Source organism: Anser anser, assembly GCF_964211835.1.
Source record: "Anser anser genome assembly, chromosome: 4".
Lineage (NCBI taxonomy): Eukaryota > Metazoa > Chordata > Aves > Anseriformes > Anatidae > Anser > Anser anser.
The window spans coordinates 44,590,073-44,613,836 of NC_139724.1; the positions used below are offsets into that span (position 1 = coordinate 44,590,073).

General features: G+C 40.7%; 1 protein-coding gene across 5 annotated transcripts in view; it reads right to left on the reverse strand.

The window, feature by feature from the left end:
- Window positions 1–263: 263 nt before the first annotated feature.
- BBS12 (Bardet-Biedl syndrome 12) overlaps window positions 264–23,764 on the reverse strand; it is a 79,237-nt gene continuing 55,736 nt past the window's right edge. For 2 of the 5 annotated variants that reach the window (XM_083833775.1, XM_083833777.1), the window contains 5 exons: window positions 18,715–21,344; window positions 10,823–16,257; window positions 10,377–10,576; window positions 7,490–7,559; window positions 264–6,019 (listed from right to left, as the gene is read on the reverse strand). In XM_083833775.1, the coding sequence (XP_083689901.1) occupies window positions 19,187–21,344 (2,158 nt within the window). In that variant the 3' untranslated portion in view covers window positions 264–6,019; window positions 7,490–7,559; window positions 10,377–10,576; window positions 10,823–16,257; window positions 18,715–19,186. Of the gene's footprint in view, window positions 6,020–7,489; window positions 7,560–10,376; window positions 10,577–10,822; window positions 16,258–18,714; window positions 21,345–23,573; window positions 23,731–23,764 lie in introns of those variants that run through there. The other 3 variants (XM_083833778.1, XM_083833774.1, XM_083833776.1) reach the window with 3 other exon arrangements.

Consider the following 23,764-nt stretch of genomic DNA (forward strand, 5'->3'; position numbering starts at 1 on the left):
TGATGAAATCATTTCTTCATTCTTTTTAGATATTTACTTCCCACAGTTTGAGGTTTTGTCTTCCCTAGCCTCTCTGAAGCTACCATCGTGCTGTTCCTCAAAGTGGGGAAAGCTGCGTCTACCACACAAAGGAAAAGTCTAAATGTATTGTTAGCAGGTCTATAAAAGTCTCCCTGCATAGCTGCATGCAGAAGGAGGAACAGGACATGCACAGCATATATCCCCAGGCCACCTCACCTATTTGTTTAGAATTTATGATAACATTCTTTTTTTTTTTTTTTTTTTAACTCATGCACTTCAAATAGCGCCTCTGGAAATCTAGAAAGCATGATTAGTCACTGAACAATGGGTCTTCCTTCTTCCTTATGTTGTTAGCTACACTTTTGCCATTTTTTTTAACATAAAAAACTCTGATATTTATTTTCAGATTAAGAATAAAATCTTGTGTCCAAATTTATTACTAAACAGAGTTATTTTCAATCTTAGGAGATAATTATAATTAAATTTACTTCATAGGAATTGTTAGCTTGATTACAAGACTCTTTAAGTCATTTCCTGTCACTCTTCCTTAAACTCTTACATTCAACATCCTTGAGCATAACTTTCAAAAGAAATTATTTGGGAGAATCTCCATTTTGCCTACCATTCCCAAATGCCAACTCCCATGTTACCTAAATTAAGCATCAATAAAGCATTTCAGCACTCTAAAACTGGAGACAACTCAAGCCTCAATCCAAATCCTTTAAAACTGTACTGGACTCTTTCGATTGATCACAATTGGTTTTAGGACATTTCAGACTTCTCACTAGAAGTCCCGGCCCTATACATCACATCATGTATGTGAAATAGCTTAGTTCTGGGTCGGCAAGGACAGTAATGTAAATACAGGACAGAAATACTGATTAAATGATTTGCATAAAAGAATTATAGTCAGCATAATTAGTAGCTTTATCCAGTCATTTTTAAAGCAATTATACTTAGCAGATGGAAGTAATTTTTCTGAAGGAGAAAAGGAGGCCCCTGAAATTTCACGAAGGGGTGAGCAAACAATCCTTAGCTGCCACATGTCCAAAATGCAACATTCTTCAACCTAGTGTTCTGGGAAAAAAAGCTGTGTGTTACTACATCATATGTTAGGAGGTGACAAAGATGAATAGTTTTGATTGTTAAAATTAATAAAGCGGGCTACCCTTGTTCTTTTATTCACATACAATATAAATCAGCAACAAATAGTCTCTATTTTTATTGCAGTCTCTTTATGTCAACTTTTTGTAATGTCTATTAAAAAAAATTAGCATGTATTGTGATGTTTGAATTACTACCATGTGGGATAATTGGAAACATAATTATAGTACCTCTCCGACACAAGGCTTTTTTTCCAGTATGGTTACACGCAAGAAAGGCAGATCATGCTGTAAGCAATGAGAAGAAAATACTGGAACAAACTGTAAGCAATTAGCTTAGTTAACTATATGGAATTGGCCAGAATTCAAATGTGGTACAAATAAGTATAAAAAAAAGGAGCTGCATTTGCTCACCTCATGTCTGAATTTGATCTGTTTGCCTTAGCATAGAAAAGCAGTAGTAGTTTGAGTAATTTAGCTGTAATCCTTGCTCTGTCAAAGTTAACTAGACTGTCAGTGACTTCAACCTGAAGAAGATCAATCTCAGAATAGTTAAGAATTTTCCCACTTTTAAAAGCATTATCTTCAATACATTATAAAGTAGATGCAGGGCACAGAGATCTGATCCCAACTGCCTTTTAAAGAAAAACATCCATCAGATCTTTGCTATGAAACTTGGGTGGAATCAGGATTAAGGTTCTAGGCCACAACAAAAAATTACATGTAATAAAGTAACACTGCACCATTCCAGATGAACAGAAGAAAATTCTACTATAGCATGCTTCTGTGTTTTAAGACAGATCAAATCTTGTTGAAAAAAATCTTTATAGATGTGCAGTAATATAAAACAACATTAAGAATAAGCACAACTCAAAGGAGAGTTACACATAGCAAATGAACAATGATCATAATGAAATGCGTGAGACGTGCTTTCACTCACTGGAACACATTTTATGATTTTCTAATCTATCTATTCTCACTAGGAATCACTGCACATAAAAAGTGCATGGCTCAAAACCAGACAAACTCATAAATTACTTTTTAAGGCACAGAGTTTGTGAGAATGAAAAAAGGAATATTTTTCTTAGACATTGTACCTGTTGCTGGCCCCTTCTGAGGATACAGCTGCCTTTTGCGTGGCAGTTGTAGCATTCAGTGGGTTAGGGTAGAGATACAGCCATAACAACTTTCTTTCCATCTCCCTTTGGCGCGTGGTTACCCTTGTTAATTCCCAGTTCCTAAGGGTTAGGAAAAGACGAGACTTTTGATTGCAGGGACTATAGTCACAGCCCATGGAAAGTAGAAGCAAGCAGAAGTCATTTGGTACACCCAATTCCCTGCCCAGGCCAGAGACACATCATTTTTTCAGATGAGACGCAACCCGGCATTCCACAAAACAAAAACAACAACAAAAAAACGTTAAGCCTATGACACAATGGAGGAAAGAGGTTAGTGCTGAGGGCAAATTCCAAATATTTCAGCATGTTTTCCTGGATCGTCTCTTACGTAAGCCACAAAATCCAGTCTCACAACAGCCTGCTGAGAGCAGAGGGGAGTGGGCTGGGAGCTCAATGACAATACCAGGCACATGTGCGCATACACACAGCCACCGCACGCACAAGGCAACAACAATTAGCTAGTCCACTGCAAATGTCAGCCAATTTATGTAATATCCTTTTACTCAGCATTTCGTATTCACTTAAGGGTGAAAAATCTCAATAAACTGTCTCGGGGGCATTGAAAGTGGGGGAAATTATTTGGATTCAAGTCCTTCTCTGATCATTGCTGCTTCTGGCTGCTTGATAGCCTATACATTACTTCAGTCAAACAACCAGTGAACAAGCAGGCATTTATTTCATAAGATTCACCGATGCAATTGGTGTTAACATGCTCTAATTGTTATTAACAACAGCTGAGCAGCTGTCATTTTAAGTTGACTAAGCACAATGGCTCTGGGCTGCTGCTGCTCATGTTATCCCATGAGGCTACTCCAGAATCCAGTTTGCCCAGAGAATAGCTTTACTGATGGTAAGGAGCCAGAAATTACAGACTGGATGACATTAGTGCTATGACTTCCTGATTTAACACACCTAGGAAATAAGGGAAGAGCTGAGAGTATGAAGATGAACAGGCTAGATATAAATAATATCGATGTCTTCCCCACAGAACCTTTTAGTAAACAAATATGTTGGTGGTATACGTCCACCACCTTCAAACAGGACCAAGTACCTTACCTGGTCAGTGCTTAAGAATTACTTAGTAGATGGGTCATGAAATACAACTTTTGTCACTGCACTACATTGCTTTTCTATTATTTTTTTTTAAGTTACTTTCATCTGAGACCTCCAGTTCCCTGTACTTTCTAGGAAAGTGAGCAGCAACAAGCTGTTACAAATGCTGTGTCTTTTTTAAAACAGGAAAGAAGGTGGAAGAAAGCACTTTCCCTACTCGTCACAAAACAGAAGAAATTTCAGTTTGGCTTACAATTGGAAACAAAAGCTGTTGTGATCAAACCAAAGCTTACAATGCACATCAGACATCAGAATTCTGAAATTAAATCATATCTTCTCACAGTATTGACCAAAAAAAAAAAAGAAAAAAAAAGGTAAAAAATAAGATTAAAGTTCCAAAACCAAGCACAGAAACTCACAATGAAATACTTGTTACTTCTGTAATGATGTCATAAGGGTAAATAAAATAATCTACGCAGCAAGCACAAAAATTTAAATTATTACGTTTGGTTTTACAGTAATTGTGTTTACCACAGGCACCTTTATTGATTTAGAATGTCCATGGAAAATTCACTTGATTAGTCTTCCCTTAAAAGCCATTGGTTTACACTCCTCATTGAGGCACTTAATTCAGTTTTCCTTAATCAAAAGTTCTTAGTAACCCATTACATATTTAGGATTATCTATACAAGGGACAGCATTTTTTAAAAGTGATGAGAGTTCCAAAATTTTGTAATGTTTGGTGTACTAGTTTGTAGCTGACTGGTTAAACCATTTTCCTGCAGCTATTTAAAATCTTCATGATGAAGTACTCTGTTTGTTCAGTCTCATAATGGATCTGATCTACATGATCAGATTTACAAGTTTATTTTGGACAGTGTTGTCATAGTCATCTGTAATTCTAATGAGTACTTGTGTTTTTGATGGAGGAGGAAGATTTACCATATGGATCTAACCTCCAAAACAATGGTTAGCATCATTTTCTGAAAGATAGAGGCGTGTGTAGGCAATTAAAAAATATATCTGGTTTACATGAAAGAAAATGTCCTGCAATAATCTTAAACATCATGTCAGCATCCATTTCATTTATTTACAAGATTTGAGATCTTTTCCTGGCTTTTCTTTTTCAGTAACTGAAGTTTCCATTTGTTACTTTTGCTCCTCCTGGAAATCCAGCAGTAAATGATAACAAAAATTGTTACTACAAATACTTAGATGACTTTGCTGAAAGAGTGTTTACTTCAAGCATGTACCAAGAGACATCAGATCCAGTTTGGCTTAAAGCTTCTGTCTAACATTAGATGCAAAATTTTCCTTTAGATAAAAATGAGATATAGGATATGTTACCAAAAAAAAACCAACACAACACCACAGGAAATGAGAAAAAAAGAGATTTAAACGTTACACTTCTTTAAGTGTAAAAAGATTAGGTGATTCAGTCTCACCATATTATTGTCAGTGATCCTTTATTTAAATGACAGCAGTTGATATCAACTGAATATAGCATTTTCAAGAACAAGAAGCAGATTTATAGACGTCATAAATGTAGCATATCACTGTGTGCCATTGTGTAGTATCTCTAAAAAGACTGAAAGCTCCAGACTTGTTGTAAATACCCCCTGAATTCTGCAGAAGTCTCTTTTGACTGAAATATGGAGCCAGTATTGAGCCAATGCCTGGTGAGGTGCCCGCTCCAAGAAACCCCACTTGTAGGGAATGTGCAGACACCACAGATCTTTGAATACACAGGGGAGTGGCCGCTAATTTCTAAAAATAAGGTTAACATGTTTCTCTGCCACAAAAAATACGCGAGGTCTGATGGATTTCTATTTTGCTTTCAATTCAGAATTTGTTTTATTTAGAGATGTTTAATTTATAATTATATCATGCTGGCTGAATGCTTAGTTGTGTTATGGAACCCTGCCCAGAGATCCTCGATGCTGCAGCTTTTAACAATTTTTTCGCATTTCACAGATAGTCTGCATTTGCATTTTTCTTTTTTTAGTTCCTTTAAATATTAATTATAAGATTTAAAAAATGAAAAAGAAAGAACAATAACAGCAGTGGAACAGTTTTAGGCTTCATGTGATTAATTGCCTCTAGAATGTATTGTGGAACTGAGTTGCTTTAGTTTAACACAAACTCAGCAGCATGCAGATTATCTTGTCAAAATCTAAGTATAGTTTGAAATATTAGCAATATTGAATGCCTTCAGAGTTATGCCGGACATAACAGAAACGTGCTGTACTGCAACAACTACAAAGCCTCTCATAAGGAATAGCCATTTATTGTTAGTCGCCAGAGTGCAATGGATCTCTACTGCCTCAAACATACCTAAGGCAACAAGCAGACTTGTTGGCTGAGGTAATAAAAACCTTTGAAAACCTACTTCAAGGAATCGGGTATGGGCTTACATGGTTAACAACAGATACAGACTGCTGGAAAACTAGAAACATGGGAATGGTGATTTTCTCCCTGTTTGGGAAGAATGACAATACAACCTTTCCTGGAGCAGCTGTTTCTGAGACTGCACAGTCCATGGGCAGCTCCCTGTATGGTACCTTGACATTCCCACAGAAAATCCAGTAGTTTGAAGAGGTCATATGGCTCCCACAGGTGTCCCAAATATCACGAGTAGCCAACTTCTTGTAATAAACTTACGTACTGAAAAAGAAAAAAAAGATTCATAATATTCTATAGCCTGACATATGTTACTTCACATAATACATACTTAGTAAAACTGTCTTACATAACTCCATTTGGGGTGAAATTTCTTCTACAGGACTGAAAATTCCTGATTTATTGCAGCAAACTGCAAGTAGCCCAAGTTCCTCTCAGAAGCAAGTACTGAGATCTTGATCCTAAATACTTCATACTTGAGATGTTCCTGGGTTTGGCCTGAAGTCCCTCACTTTCCTGCCAATTTCAAATATGATTCACAATGGAGTTTATTTTCTGATCTGTTGTAGTCACAGGACTTTGTTAGATGCAGAATACAGAGGGGATTTTAAGAAAATTAATTAGAAGAATTTCTGAAGTTGGCACGTCCAAAAGGATTTTAGAGGCTAGATCAGATCATGAGGCCATCATTTTTGTATTAATCCCTTCCTTCCATGCACATTTTGGAGGCGTAGGAAAAATCCTCTCTTGCCTGATTTCTAATACGGAAAATTACTCTTGTAGAAACAAGCTCTGCCATAGAAGATACGCTTAGTTTGATTCTCCTGTCAGTAATTAACAAGAAATTAGAAGCTAATAAGAGATGATGACACAGTAAGGCAATCCAAGAATAAATCCTATACCACTTGTGATTCATTCCGAGAAAGTTAAATTTCAGTGGGACTTTTGCTATTGTTCTCACAGGACTGCAGTGAGAAACTCCGTGATTTCAAGCCAAATAAAAACGAGTAAATAAGTGCCTTGGAGCCACAAAGAATCCTTCTTTGGCTGCTGGCAACAGCACAGCACAAAATTAGCCTCTGCTTATGACGTTCGACCAGATGGGTGTCACCCAGGTGGAACAGATGACACATTAAACAACAGACAGTCTCTCACTCTCTCATTTGACCCCAAAAGAATGACAACGCTCAAATTTAAGGAAGAAATTACTATTATCTGCTATGCATATTATGCAAGTCATCCCGTGTACATTTAGAAATAGATACAGAGCAGATTGTGTGATATAGGTGTGATATAGGGGTTTTAACTACATTCATTTACCCTACAGGTATTATGGAAAGGTAAGTTGGTGGCCTGAGCATCCCATACAAAATAAAGCCATTTTGATCTGTCAGTAAAGAGGTATTCGGTTGCACAAACAGGAGGAGGGAAGATTATTAATTCAATTAAAAACAAACAAACAAACAATGAAGATATAAAGTGCTGGGAAAGAAAAGATACAGGCTAAAGATAGAGTTACCTCAGAAGATGTGCAGTGCTTTTGCCTTTAAGAAGAGAAAGCAGCTGATCAATGCAGGTGGGCTTAAAGGAAGTAAATTGATAATGCATGTGGGAAGTACATTTTTCTGTGGATCCCACAGTTCTGATATGGCCATACAGCATAACAGCTGATCAGGCTATTTATCTGATTATTGACAGCACATTACAAGTATTTTGCTGAATGAGGCCCCTTACCGGGTCAGATCCTTGTCCTTAACGCTGTTTTGGGGAGTGGAGATATCCCAGTAAGGTGACAGCTCGGCTCCTGGGGATGACAAAACACGCACAGGAGAAACTCAGCGCAACACTGACCATGCTAGGAGACCATTTGCTGTACAGTGCACACAAGTCTTACAGGGTAAGTGAAATTTCAAACAAAGCTGGATTAGTTGAGTTAGAAACAGATTTAAACTCTGAGATGTCAAACCAGGTAACTTGTAGTATATTTTCTCCTCAGGAAATTTTTGTTGTTGTTTTATTTTTTTTCCAGATAAATGTTTTAAGTAAAACTGGTAGGTTTTCAGGGCTTCCTGCTGAAAGCAATGAATTCGTAAACAAGGGGAGCAAAATATGGTATGAATTCATCCTAGAGGAAGCATAATTAAGAGCACTTTATTTTTACAGCCCAGAGTATAAACCTTCAACAGCTAGAAACGTTTGCTGTTTTTCAAAGGCTGAATATTTCAAAAAGACTGTTTTCCATCCAGTATCACAAGAGGGAAATAACCAAGACCAAAATAATGTCTCACAGATTTTATGTATGAATCAACTAGTCTAAAGGAAATACTACCTTCTTTGACTGGAAGCATGGGAGAGTTCAAGGATACAGTATGTATTTTTAAAGAAAAAACTAATACACATGTTTGGAAAGGAAAAGGACAAGACTTAAGCTCCTGGCAGTACTTGCAGACATCCACAGACATTTTGAATAGAGGTATTCTTCTGGGGGCTTTCACCTTGTCTGAAGGTTTTGTATTTGTTCCAGGTCTTGCACTGTTTATTTTAAAAAGTCAAGTTATTCTTTCCTACTGCACTGCAAACTAGAACATTACTCCTGCTAATTTTGGGGACTCGAGCAAACAGGGTAGAAGAGCCAGGCACAGATGAAAGCATAATTCTAAAAATGTAATTTAAGTTTCCACTTGAAAAAGAAAGAAATAAACAAGGAGAAGAGGTAAGGATTTTCTTCAAACCTGCAGCAATCAGATTAGTTAAAGTCAGTACAGGAAACATGACAAGGGCAACTTTTTATGCTTTTGTCAGACCACGACTAATGAACAGAGATCTGACACTGAAGATTAATATTAAAGCCATAAATAATGATCTTAACTAAAGTAAGTGATCACAGATTATAGGGAATCATTTAAAACACATTAAAAAGAATTAGTGAAACTCCAAACACACACACAAGAAACACATACACTGCAGTCTCAGTTCATTTCCATATGATTTAAAAAGAAGACATTCATTCCATCCTGCCAACTATGCCAATTTGTATGTAGAAAAACCATTCTGCTGTGCTAGGTTTGCGCTGTATGTTATATGACTTTTGGTAGCTCTACTTGGCACACTGTAACTACAGTGGTTTAATCTTCACCCTATATTCCAAAAAAAGAGCTACTGTGTTCATTGTCAAGGCTTACTACTACCCTCCAATAATTACTCTGTCCTGTTATAATCCTTACAGAATCCAAACTTCTGGTAACTCTGTACAGGCAAGCAAGGCAGAAGGCTTTTAGACAAAATCGATCAGCTTTATCAGGTTTGCAAATCTGAAAATGTCTTTGAAGGTGAAAAAGCCGAATCTTAGATGACACCAAAACTTTCATTACTACAATAATTCTGGCTTGTGGCATTATCCATGGCCTCATTCTATTATGCGCTGTATGAACACAACCGAGTTTCTTCTCTACAGAGTTTGCAGTTTTAGAAATAAGAAACAGACTGATAGAGCTGAATTAAGATTGTCTCCAAAGCTGATCTCTACCTGACATTCCCTGCAGGGGACATCCTTTTACCACTAAGGATGCCGGGCTCTTACTCCACATCACATTCTTCAATGGAAAGGATGGTTTGACCTCCTGTATCTCTGATGCAATTTTTTTTCCAGGTCATCATTAAGTACTTAATTCCTGTTGCTGTCAGAGCTTATTAGAGGTTCATCACAGAAAGAGCTGCTTTTAATGAATGTTGCACTCCTCATCAGAATATGCAGTTCACGATTTTACATTTGTTTCCCCTGAGAAATAATCAGAAAGTGACCCTTTTCCAGCATTTGCAAGAGTGGGGAAAGACAACCATGTTTTTGAAATAACCTGTTTGTTAGGGACCGAATCTTTTACTCCCCCAAGCAACGGAAACTCTACTGATGTTTTTAATGAAAAAGGGATTGATTCCTGTATTACTTTACAACCAAAGCATGATTCCCCCTTCCCCTTCAGCCTCCTGAGAATAACATATCACTGAAGGAACATCTTGTCACACATGCACATCAGCAAAAGCATCTGTAAATTCTCGTTCAAAAACTGAATTTGTGGTAGAGGCTCATAGCAACACATAAAACAGAAAGAAAACAACCTGACTGGCCTTTTAAACGAAAATCCAATTCATGACAAGTCCTATTTTAACTTGTTAACTGAGGTAATCGGACATGAACATTTGAGTGAGGGCAGGGAACAGAACATGTTATTTGTATAATGCTTCTTCATATCATGGCCACCTGTTAAATTCCAAGTATCAAGATGTAGGGCAGTCTAACATCCTATTTTACATATAATTAATTAAAGCAGCACCTCTTGGCACATACAGAAGTCACGTACTTTTAAATTAGCTCCTGTATTTTGGCAGACCTTCCTTAGGCAATTTAGCAATAAGTCTGTTTAATAATCAGACTGGAGCAGATAGGAGACACTGGAACAATCAACTTTAAGTCAGTTCCTCCAGCTTCTGCACAGTTACTCATTTTTGCCATGACTTACCACCCTCCCAGGCAAGTAAGGATCAATATACATTATCTTCTACTAAGGTTACAAGTGAATTAATGCACTCAGTTGCAGGTGAGGACAATAAAATCCTTCCTTACCTGTTGCCTCCAAACACCACACAGGGGGCTTATAGTAAGTTACTAAGAGCGTTTCTTCTGGCCTTGAAGCTCCTCTCTTCTTCCATAGTTTCACTGGTCTTCTGAACGGTTGTGAAAATAACCTGGAAGGCAGAAGGTTATTTTCAAGAAGGTGCTCTTCAAGCTCTGTTTGAAACAGTCCCTAGAATCCATCACTGGAGCTGAAATTTAAAAGGTATTCTTGTATTAACCACATATACTATTTACTGCTAATTACTGAGCTGACATTTGGTAATTCTGTTAAGTTTATTTAGAGCACTGTTTTGAGATGTCAGACGCTTTAAAAATAAAGGCTAGAATAACTGCACAGCCAGGTTCACACACCATTTTTTTTTAATAGTTAATTGCCTGGTATTTCAGATAAACAGAGATAAATTTGGGATCCTTTTCCAGTCAAGTTCTCTTACCGTTGATTCCAACTGAGTTTCTTGGCTTCTGGCAACCATCAACTTACTGCCACAGTTAAACAGCCCCAGAAAACAAGAACATGAAGAACTTGAATAATAGGCTTGGGATGGTTATTTAAACCATGCTTACATAAACTAAGAGATGAAGGGAGTGAGAAGCAGGGTACTGAACACTGACTACCTCTTACATTGAGTGAGGCATACCCGAGGAACTGGAACGCTGGTATGAGCAGTGGCAGCAAATGAAATACAGCAATTAATACCCAAAACAAGACCTAATTCCTTTCCATTTTCTGTGGCTTTTATTTTTTTTTGGCAAAAGACTGTTCTTGGACAAAATTAGGATTTACTGATAACAGTCTGAAAAAAGAGATAGATGGTCTTCTGTGATGCTAACTGAGAAAGTATGTCTGTTCTGCTGCAGAATGCCTGTATCATAGATATATCTGCTTTCTACAACTCCTCTGGAGTTACTTTGGCTCTCTAGCATTAACAAACAGATGTTTTGTTTTTAAAGTCACATTTAGTCAGTGAAAGCAGTGACAGATTACACTTTGGAAATAAATCACTTCAGCAACTGTTCTGTCTTATTTTTAGTCATCTCTCAAAATCTGCAATGCTGGTTAAATATTTGGTCTCGCAACATAGCAGACAAAAGCTGTGAATAGCACTAGACTCCAGCCTACTGATTGGAGCTGAAAGTGGTCAGGGAGCACTCTTCCCACTATTTCTAAATAAAAACTGCCTGCTGTCTTTTATGCTCTTGCAATAATTAAATAATAATCCTATTGTTTGGAGTATCATTGGGTCCCCAAGGAAAGAATTCCTTTCCATCTAAACAGATTTTTACTTTTTTTATTTTTATTTATTTATTTCAATCTCTGCAAGGCAGATTCCTCCCACTTGATTCCTCCCCTTCACATGTGCTCATTCGCCATCTGTGCATGATCATAGCCCAGCCTTTCCTTCCATCCCTCTGAAAAGCACGCAAGAATCCCTCTCAAACATGTCTCGTATCCTTGTTGCATCCCCTGAAACAGCTCTAATGTGACACTACTGACCTGGACCCTATGCTGTAGCAATATTTCCTACCTGACCCTGGAGGGCAGACCTACCTGGGAGCCTTTTTACAGTATATTAGATTTAATAAGCAGAGTATATGTACCACAAAATATATTAGCACACATTAAATAATAATAATAATAATAATACAGGTGTCTATTCACCACTCACCAGAGGTACATTTCCCACTCTGACGGAAGACGTGTATTTTGTAGAGACATCAGGCAGCCAGCAATCCAGTTACCTTTCAACTAAGCATTTAACAGAATCATCCTCCCTAAAGGTGCAGCTCTGTGAACAGCAGCCTTTACCTCAGTGGTGCAACATCTCTGTACAATGCAGCAACCTCAGCTCTCATTGCTCTGTTCTACCTACATGCCACTATCGCAAACAACACCTCAGGTACCTTCCCACTGCAAGAGCTGGCTGCCATGCAGGGATCGTGGCCATCAGTGAAAAAACACGTTGCAGTTTTCCTGTGCCTCCAGTGGAGCAAGCTGTCTGGCAGCATGACCCCTATATTGCAGGTCCCGAAGGAGAGGGACACATGAACACGTGGCTGCCAAGGACGGTGCTGGCGAACACTGGGGCGGACCAACCACAACACAGAGCTGGGGCCACCTGAGGCCTGATGTGCAGGGAGAAGTGAGGGATCTATTTAATCCACTCACTCTGGGAAGCACCTGTTCCCCTGAATCCCACTGTACATCCCCACTTTGACTGCTCTAAGGACTGCTGCAGCTGTTCTGCAGGGTTTCAGCCTGTAAATCTATGCACTCGCTAACCACTCTCCTACAGGTCCTGCCAAACCACCAGTCTATTATGTAACATCCCTCCTCACTGCTCAGGATGTTCCTCATCGTGTCCTCCGAGGGGATTCAGTGCTTTGAACTCAAAGGCATTAATGTAAGGAGATGGTGAACGCTGTGGCCAGCGCTTGGCTCATACAGATCACACATTAGTTCTTCACTGTGCTTAGTGTTTACCCTGACAATGTCTTTGAAAAGCTAAAGCTAGAAATTCCCTTCTAAGAAAAACTGGCTTTTCAGAAGCCACTCAGCACTGTAGACACGTGACTACTGACTTCATTGCTGTTCCTCTGCTAAGTCTTGAAATGCACGCTACATGCCCGGAAAGGGAGTATTTGCAGGGGAACAGAAGTGCAGTTGTGCCTCAGACATTGCTCCTCTGCTTACACGCTCCTCTCTACTCCCCGATGTATCTGTAAGTATTGCAAGTATTTGCCAGAGGTTCCAGCTCTGATTATGTCCTCAGGGCTTGCTGTAAAGCACGTAACCGTTCCAGCTCTGCAGGGCACTGTGCGATACACAGCGCAGAATCTGCAAAACCTGCGTGCATGGACAGCCACAAACACTAACACCAACTGCAGCTTTCAGAATTGAAACAGCAAAAATAACAAGGCTTTCATGAACATAATGCAACAAACAGAATCACAGTGCTAGCACCGCTGTGGGTGTTTCCAAATTCTAAAGAAACGGGTATTACTAATGGAATAACCAGATAGAAAGCCAAAATAGATGGAGCAGAGTGTTCTTTTATTTCTCCACCACTTAGGATCAAAACCAGTCTCCAGTCTGTCCACTTGCCTGAGTTTTTCTCACTCTCCCTTCAACTGCATCCCTACAAACATCAGGTTTTGGAGTATTTTTATCTGCAAAGAAAAATTCCACTGACTGCAGATCTATCTACACCATGTTGACACACTGCAGAGAAAATGGTCTGGTCCTGCACCTGCACAATAGCTGATGCAGCAATGCTGGTGGCAAGTGGCAGAATTTAGTTTGAGATTTTTTGATTTTCCAAATGTGTGTCATACTAACTGCTCTAATTGTACTCGTGTGGAACTGATCTCAAGAGGATTGCTGATCTAGGATCTAAGAGACTGGGGAATAAAACTGGAATACAGTCCTTCTGCTTCAAAATGCTATCAGCAAATTATATTTCTACAACTGAATTTGAGGAAAGAGTTGTAGAAATAGCACTAGGGATGACCACGTTCTGGAAAGTACCAAAAGCTTAAAGCTTAGCTTAACTCCTAAGGCGAAGAATTAACACAAAGAACTTGAGCAAGGGGCAGAGTAATAACACAGTGCCATGCTTTTGAACATCCTGTCACACCCTAATCCCTTCAAAAAAGGAAACATATCCCATAAAACCTGTGGCTTTGACACACACAAAAAAGAGCATTTCTAGTTGGTCAGGATCGGATCCATGTTTTAGATTCACTGTAGAAAAACTACTGAACAATTTAATATTCCCCGACAGAAAAACTACTGAACAATTTAATATCCCCTGACAATCTCCCTTATGTACGTATGTACAGAATGTATCGCTTGTAATGTCTCTGTTGTTAAAGGTTCAGCCAAAAGTACCTGTTATGCACAGCACTCCTGGCAGCAATTCAGGCTCCAGTAACCCTTTAAGTGGAAGCTCAGACCCATTTGAGTACAATGCTGGCATGTAACAGAGTGTTACAGAGTTTAAACACAGTAAGTTTTGTTTTTTGTTTTGTTGTTTTAATCAATAGTGAGACATTTAATGCATTCATTACCTGGCAGAGCTGGTGCAATTTTAGATGTCCTGCCTGAGCTGCTTATGGGAAGCTGACCTACTTTTCCCAGCAGAGGGCCAGTTCTTGATGCCAGCCTGCTGCAAGGTCCCCAGTTACTTTGATCCACAGCGGCCAGCCTTAGAGAAGGAAAATTCTTAACATCACAGGGCAAGACGCACGCTGGGAACATTTGTTGTAAATCAAACACTGGCAGGAGTAAATCAAGAAGTTCAAAAGCAAAAGAAGAGGTTAGCCAGCTTCCATACATAGACACCAGAGTAAGCTTATTTCTTATTCAGTTAGATGATGCTATTAATAACTCCAAACAGAGATGGGAGGGGGGAAGCTATGGGTGCTTAGAAAGCACACAAAAATAATTTATACCTGGTAGTAACATTTTAAAAAGTTGTGGATTTTTTTTGTTTGTTTGTCTGTTTTTGGAGCCAGTTTGTCAGTATCAGTTTCTCAAATTTACACAGTCTCACTAAGGACAGACCCCAGCATGTGAAGAGGGAACACGCCAGGCAGGTGGTGTTTCTAAGTAAAGGAACAAACCATGTTATTCCCACTGAATGAGGAACACAGGACAGCAGACTGATTTTTGAAATGTTGATCTGGTAAAAAAAATTCCACCCCAATCCCCACATTTGAATGCACTCCACAACAAACCGAAGCGGAGCTAGTGCAGCCCGGAAGAGCTCCCCAAACAGTCTGCTCCCACAGCCTCCCCCCAAACCCACCCAAACCACCGCGGCCCGATGCAAGCCAGCCCCAGCTATCCATGATCCCACACTTCCTGGCTAAGGAATGTGGAGTTTCACCTCTGGTGGAAGATGCCCAGCACCCCCTGCCTGCCTCCCGGACTCGGGCTGGGCAGGGCAGGCAGCACGGAGCTGGACAAGGCAGCGGGCAGCTCACGGGTGGGATGGCTGGCTGGGGCAGCAGGTGGCACCCACCAGGCTGCTGCAAGCCCCAGTGGTGCATTCAGCCTACTGCGAGCACCATACCCCCTTACATACACACGATTTACTGCTGGTTTTCTGTGTGAGCATGTAGAAAGTCCAATGGGAAAGAGAGGGAACCATGGCAGAAGTGATTTGAGACACAGCCTGTCCCAGTTCTCCCAGGAAAATAGAAGTACAACAACAAGTAGGAAGTGACGGAGTGAGGGTGCCATACACCCGAACCCTGAGTTAACTCCGCTTAGGGATGGGCACACCTCTGTAAGGACTGCGGGGTTATTTCCTTCACAGAGCACACACATACGTGCTATCTGCATCGTTAGCCCTTCTGCTGCTAACCTCCACGGCAGCCTCAGAAGCTACAGCTGACAAGTGCCGAAATACTTCAGCAGAGTCACACTAGTGGTAGCGTCCTAGCTGCTCCCCCTCCGTGCCTACACAGGATTTTCTCCACTCCGAGCAGCACACTGGAGAAACCAGGCACCTGGCTAGGACAGGGTTTCAGCAGGGAGCCAGATCCTGTCCACTTCCTGAGCCAAGCCCTTCCCTAAAACCTCTTCTGCCTTCCAATACCCCAGGCACGTCGCAAGCAAAAACTTAGCTCCTCCATCACACCATACCCGACACAAACGACCTCTGTGTACCCTAGGAGGAGCATCTGCCAAGAGGGAAGCTGAAATCACCCGTGGCAGCTGCTGGAGTAATTCCCGTGCTGAGAGTCATGCCAGACGCGCACAGGACCCAATTCTGCGTTGCTTCTTTAGAGATGAGGTGCTGAGGAATCCACACGTGCACACCGTACTTCACATTGCCTTGAGGGCAGCTTGCATGTTCATCCTCTGTGCATATCAAAGAAATAATGTTGAGTAATCCAGGATGCAGTATCTAGCTAATTTATAAAACAGCCCATTTTGTTGGCCTGTAGAAAAGCAACTGTTAAATAATCAAAATATAACGTCCGAGGGCTTTTGAGAAAACCTCCGCGTCGCAATATTTAAATACACTGTTATGTACTTTTAAACAGCCTGATTGGAAAAATTACATCATTTGGGATTTTCTCAACATTTGGTGCGTCAGCTCTCGGTGTCTTAGAGCCCTATAAATAGACATTTGGACCACTTCAGTACAATTCATGTATGATTTTTTTCCATAATCCACTTAACTCTATTATTCAAATAGAGTGCAACTGGATCTTTTCTTGGGAACAGGGATTATGCAATGCTAAGTATAGGAGGTTCAAGAAAAACAGTATAAAGCCAAATCTGAGCTGCAAACATTTGCAAAGAAGCAGAGTTTCTCTGTATTTATTTATATGCTGGGCTTTGATTTCTTTCTCACCTAACACTCACTAGCTCCTTTTGCCTCTTTTGATCTACCAAACCGTTTTTCTCTCGTGTCTTGGTGTATCGAGAGCGTGGCTGAGCTCTTACACATCAATTGCCCAACTGATTAATAATGAAGATGTAATTGGAGAATGATTACAATTATAATTAACTCGATCCTTATCCTGCAAGGAAGTATGGTTTAAAATTAAAATTACAAGTCTGTACGTTACTGAAGAGATTTTGCCAAAACCCACTGAATTCTGGAGTTTGTTAGAAAAACAAAACATTTGTTTTCAGATCAGAGATGACCAAATACTGTAAGCGTAGCTCTCTATACACAGAAACTATTTTCTCTAAAATTTCTGACAAGTAACTGCAATTCACATGCTCCCTTAGCCTCTCTAGGAGCTTTCCGTTTACACTAAATTAGAAAAAATATTAAATTCAGCAATGAGAACTCTCGATGCAACGTTTACCATAGAACACTACTTTCATAAACAAACACGCCTACATGCATCTAAAACATGTTTGAGGATGAACTTCATTATCTGTGTCTTTCTTTGCCTTGCATACTGAATAGATCAGTTACTCGCTTAGTGTGAACCACTCAGGTAAACAGCACCATGAAAGACCTGCATATGCAATATGCTAGAATATGTACAGTGTAGAAGAAAGCTCCAGCTTAAAATGCATGTAGGTGGATTTTCTTCTTACTAAAAATTGAGTTAGAGCTTCTGGTCAGGTCAGGGCTCAAAAGCTGTTTCTAAGGATCCCAATTCCATCCCACGCTTAAGCATAACTGAGAATGTCAATTCTCAATTAGCAGCTCAGGATTTCACCTCTCCTCACAGCTCCCAGCTGTGCAGACTCCCAAGCTGTCTCAGGAAGGGCAATTTTTTGCAGAGCATGGTGTAGGCTATGGAGCTCTGTGTTACAGAGATGAAGACATCAAGGGAAGGATCACAGGGATTTGAGGTAGCTGATGGCTCTTCTCTAAAATGTCTTCTGGGGTGGGGACCTACAGCAAGGAAAGTAAGCCCAGAGGGAAAAAACATCCACTTACAAGAGTAAATGAGTAGTGAAGGCTCTAACAATCAAGTTATAACCCCATTTTCTGTCCGCCTTTTCACTGATGCAGGATGCGGAAAACATACACTTAGCCATCCCGTTTCTTAGCTCTCACCACCACAGGACTGTCTGCCACCAGCAATTAAAAGGGGTAAATTCACCATTTTAATGAGAATCAACTCCTAAGAGCAAGAATCCGCTTTAGTAATGACCATTTCCATTCTTTTTCCATCCCGTTTTCACCTGACTCATCAGACACTCACTGTGTAATTCAAATTGCCCATATCAGAAAAAAAATATCCCTAGAATTACGTATCTCTTTCTTGCAACAAAGTGCCACTTCTGAATTGGTCTACTTTTAGATGTTAAGTGCAAAAACACCGTACCATGGTTGTGCTTCAAACATCCCGGGAAGATTAATTTTCAGTTTTTAGCCAATAGCTGATACAACTACAGTTTTCCTCTCTGCAAGGGTAACTGAAAGAACCCAAATGAAGTAATCTAAAAATCCAACTTGCTATGTAAACCAAACTGCGTAGAGATACATCCACTCCATAATACCAAAAGGGGGGATTCAGCCTGAATTTATATCAAAACCATAGAAGTTTCAAAAGACAGATATTTCAAAATGGAAAATATATTGCCCATACAAGTATGCGAAAGTAGGATCTACCAATACAATCTCTTAGCTTAAGCAGAAACAGTCATAAATTATCATAATCATAATTATCTCTTACACTTGTGACATACAGAAATGAAGAGCAAGGTAATAATTAAAAATTAATTACATCTTATATAACTCTCATATCACACAGACAAGTATGAGAATGTTATGTAAGAAATTCCTACCCTTCTTTAGAAGTAAAAGACATTAAATAATTCACAGGATACAAGTCCCAGTACCTTATACGGGCAGCACACGTTCAGAATAGGAGTTTATCCACGGAAGCAAACTTTTCTCCAACTCGACTTGACAGATACTGCCTCTTTCGACTTGACAGCACTCCTCTTTCTAATGAGAACAGAACGGCACATCTGCTCTGCTGAATGTTACAGACATCAGACTGGATTAATCTATCCATACAGACAATATCATTAATTAGAAACGCACAGCTGTAGTTAGAGGTTAGCCCACAAGTGAGTTTTGTTTGCTATTTAACTCATTTCTAGAAATGGGAAATTAGATCTACCTTGTTACTGTTTCACAGGCAGATTTCCACTGTTCCACACGCTCAAGTCATAACCACACCTAAATGCTTGCTCTATGACTTGATGAAGAAATGTAGATCGTACCTGGACTTCTTCCACTCACTGACTCATGGACTTGTTAAAAAACAAAACAAAACAACAACAACAAAAAAACAGCCTACAAGTCCTACAAAAACATAAATTCACTCGACGCATGTGAATTTAACAGCTGATTACTTTGGGGACCCGAGATAATTTCAGCATCTGTTTGAAGCACCAGCAGCACCAGGTCTAGAGCTCTGCGCCACGCCTCTGTCTTGGCTGTAACGTTATCATAAACCCTAAAACCCTCTGCACTGCCTGTGAAAGGAACAGGACCACCTCGGAACATACCACCCATTCGAAACTCTTTCAGTACATATGCTGAGGGAGAGCCACAGTCAGTTGCTTTTTTGAGGTGATGCTCAATTAAGGTCCGTGCCTCAAAAAGCGATGCTGCTTTTGCGGTGTTGCACATAACCGCTGAGAGGTACTGGCTCCAGCCACTTGCTAACGCCTGAAGCACAACTGATTTATACTCTGCTGAAGATGCTGCCAGCCAAGGGCCGTGAAATTCTTTCACAGGCTTTTTATTTGCTAGCTTTAAAGACTGCTCTGCCAGCGCCTGACTGTGACTCAGGCATAAGAGCTCAACTGTGCCCCCACCGAGGAAAACCTTCCCGTCACTGAGAGCGTGATGCAGTCGGTACACAAAAGTCCAGAACCGGTCTTCGACGAGCTGCATCTTTGCAGGCACGGCTGTAGTAAGCACGGCCGTGAGCAGGGCGATCCCTCGCACCCTTATCCTGACGGGCACCAGCTCACCCAGGTCCGTCGCACGCCCGTCGCTGGCCGTCCACAGATCCAGCTGGGCGCCGCTCCCCGCGCAGGAGGCGCTCCGCTGGGTGAGGTACGTCACGGGCCGGGCTCCGCTGACCTCCCCGAAGGCACACAGCACCTTCTGAGCCACAGAACCGATCACCAGAATCTTGTTCGCCACGCACCTTTCCATTAAGTTTTCGCACACGTTCCCTTTGACCAAAACTAAGTTCACTTCAGAGCGTATTAGAATATCTAACGTAGTATTTAGCCACACGTCTCCTGGTCTGCCTTCCTGTAGGTCAGGACGGTCCAACACGGTCCTTACGTTACGTGGCTTAGTAAAACCTAGGTGACGATACTCTTCCGTTAGGTCACCATCCATCAGCAGAATCCGAAGGGGTTTGTCTCGAAAGTGTTTGATAATTGTGGCTTGTTCTGGTGATACTAAAGTGACAAAACCTGGGCAAACACAAGAATAGCTTTCAGGCAGACCAGGTAAACAGCATGTCACAATTTCTGCAATATTGAATTGGGAAGAGCCACTACATTCTGCTCTCTTGTGTTGATACGCAACGATGCTTTTAAGCAATTTCATGTTAGGCTCATTTCCATGGCTCAGAGCTCTTGCCAGGTGTCCTAAACCGTAACATTCACATGGATGTGCTGACTGTCCTGAGAGGCATACCCGAGAATCATCGAGCTGACTCGAAAAAGGGCTTGTCGCTAGAGCACCGAAGTATCTGCTATGGGTTAATCTTTTCTGCTTGCAGCTGGATGCAGTAACACCACTTCCAGAAATCACAGATGCATTGTTATCATCTGCTGATCTGACGGGGGAAGCTATTGATCCAAAGCCAGCCAAAGGTGAAACCAGGCCCTTGTTAAAATTACTGTCAGCTTCTTGATGGGAACAAGAATTTCTTGGAACAAGTTCTTTTGATGGAGAAACTTCTTTCTGAAAGCACAGAAAAATCTGAGGATTTAGAAAACTGTCACATGCAATCTCGTAAGTTTTACTGTTAGAAGTGTTTGGCCTAACACTGCTAGAACACAGCTCTTTATTTACATCATGTACTGATATTTGAAGACACTGGACTTTCTCACAGCAGGAGTTCAACCCCTCAGACATGACCGACACTATTGCTGAAACAGGAACGTTCTGCTGGAGACACTCCAGGATGGCATTGCTCCATGCACCAACAAGAAACAACAGGGTGCTCATCCCAGTTTTAAACTCCTTGTTTTGCGCCTGAATGGTTTCATTAAGAAGCTGTCCGGCAGCACTGGTTAAGTCCAAACTTTCTATCAGTCTGACAGCAGAACAAATCAACATGCTTTGGTTGGTGCTTTCATCCACAATGAATTTACAGGATTTCACTGGCCCCAGTAACGTTCTTCCAGCTGATGCCAAGGATGAGAGCTGCTGAAGTCCTATATGTCTTCTTGAATTCACATCCCTGAAAGCCATGGCCAGAGGGCAGCATCTGTGAACAGAACACAAACTTATTGTCCCAGCCTCACAGTACTCCAGAGGACACATCACAAAATAACTAAATTAACAGCTGAATACTGAACAGAGCTCTTCTGTGAGGCACTCTGTATAAAACAGTCCTTTATGCTGTGCATTTACTATGAGATACATAGTTGCTGAAATGATGCATTACTAAAATACCATGGATTTTTTTTTTCTGGCAGATAGTAAAATGCTGTTAATTCCAGTGGTTTCTTAAACGTGAAGCAGTCCAGATCTTACAGAACTACCAGTTCTCTCATGACTTGCTATCTGGAATTTCAGCTGTCTTCCTTAGGGCAAAAGTTCCCTAGGGCAGAACAGACAACTGCATGCAAAACTAAACGCTCCCTACAGATGCATCTTGGTACCAATAGCGATACCACTGAATTTACCCTCCAAATCTGGACAAACATAAAACTTACTTTATTACGAGTTTATTTTATTCCAAATTCTATTTATTCATTTAACATACATAAATACTCCATTTAATATGCATGAAAAGGAATGCCGTCTCTTTATACCTCACAAAGCAAACTGCCAAGACTTCTAGGTTTTCGTGTACTACTTGGTTTTAACGTGCCAAAAATACATCTTCTCTCCCTTGAAATACTCCCCATACCACACTCCTGTGGCAGACCGCATGGATTAAACTAAAGCGCCTTTTTTTTTTTAAATGAAAAAAGTACACACACTAAGAATTAAAGTCATAGCTCTTACACCTTTTATGTTCAGATTCAAGTAATAATTCATCTCCCTAAAGGTCTCTTTGTAGAACTGTTGTAAAATCAAAACCTCTTTTGCTACCCCACTTAGTGAAAGGCCATCCAAATACTAACTCAAATGAAGACAAAGCAGGAATTTAAAAAGTCATTAGATTTAGGCAGTCAGAAATAACCACTGTGTGCTAACAGCCCCAAAGTTCTAGTCCAGCCTGAACTGACAAAAAAATTCTCTTTATTTACTAGAAGTATCTTCAAGTACCAAAATAACCATTAATCAAGAAATTTTATTTTTTTTAAAGTTATCTGTAATCAGTACTTTTGACTTTGAAGCTGCACTGAAAATCTCCATCCAACGTGCTTAAGGTTTTTTCTGGAAATTTTTCTTGGCAGTCTCTTGTGACAACAGTCTCAGCATGCTATGTATCCATGTGAGTACTCCCAGTAATACTGTTTTTTTAAAAGCCTGTTTTTTCTTAATGGGAATCTTAGTTTAATACCACAGCTAGTTTGTTTTGAAACAGACAAACAAAAAAATCATCAGCCCACAGAATCTGATAATGAAACCTATTTCCCCTACTTCCCTAAAAACTCATTCCAGTTGAGTTCTCATAAGGATTTACTAAGACAGTGGTTTTTTGACATCACTGTTTCAGAATTCAAGAAGTTCTCAACTACTAATGATTGCTTCTTGGAGTGTGCTTGCTTTGACAGAGAGAGTAGATAACCAATTTGTGGTTCTCTTCATAAAATTTGAGAAATAGTTAAGAGTAACTACGTGGACGCGCCAAATAATGCTGTGTTGCTCTCCAGAGGCCCTGGACACCCAGCTCTGTGCAGAAGGCCATGCTGCCGCTGCGTGGGTGGGAGACACGGAAGGACTGCTGGGAAGGGCTTTCCATTTTCCAGCACAGAGAACTTCGTGCTCTTCAGCCAGTTCCAAACAAGGGTTCGGCTCAGCAACACGTGCTGCTGTTGTACCAGTATGGCATCGTTATCTCGATGAACGTGGAGCCAGGGCTGGTTATGAGCCAGAGCAATGTTTGTGCAGCTCCTTCTATCAAAGCCATGTGCTGCCACCAAATCTCAGTGCAGCCAACTACAAGCCACTTACCCAAAACCTTCTGAAATCGTAGTTGAAAAACGTGCCTCTCACTTTCACCTTATATTCATACAGTAAAACTGTCGCTTCGTTTGGGATGCCAGCCCATACTCCTGTAGGTATGTAAACCTGAACCAAATGGGCCAAGGGCTTGGCTGCAAAAACAGATTAAGGCATGGCACATGCTGATGGGACAGACTGTTTTTATTTCACTGCTTGCACAATCCGTGGCGTGCGTGTTCTCGGATCCTGTGATACTTCCCCACTTTGCCTTACGCATGTTACTTTGGCAAGCTCCTACTACAAGTTAACACGCGGTAGGAACCAACAGACCCCAAATTCAACTTTTCTCCCTCCCCGCCATCCCCTGACCTCTTACCTTTTTCCATCCCGTGTGAGGGTGCAAGATAACGAGCGGGAGGGGGAGGTTTTGGGGTCAAAATGAAGGGATCAGCCAAGGGAGAGGGGCGAGGGGCACCCGCCACCGCCATGAGCCCAGCCCCCCCCCCCCCCCGCCGTTGCTAGGTTACCGGCCCGGCCGCCATTTCCCTGCTACCCACCCCGCCTTCG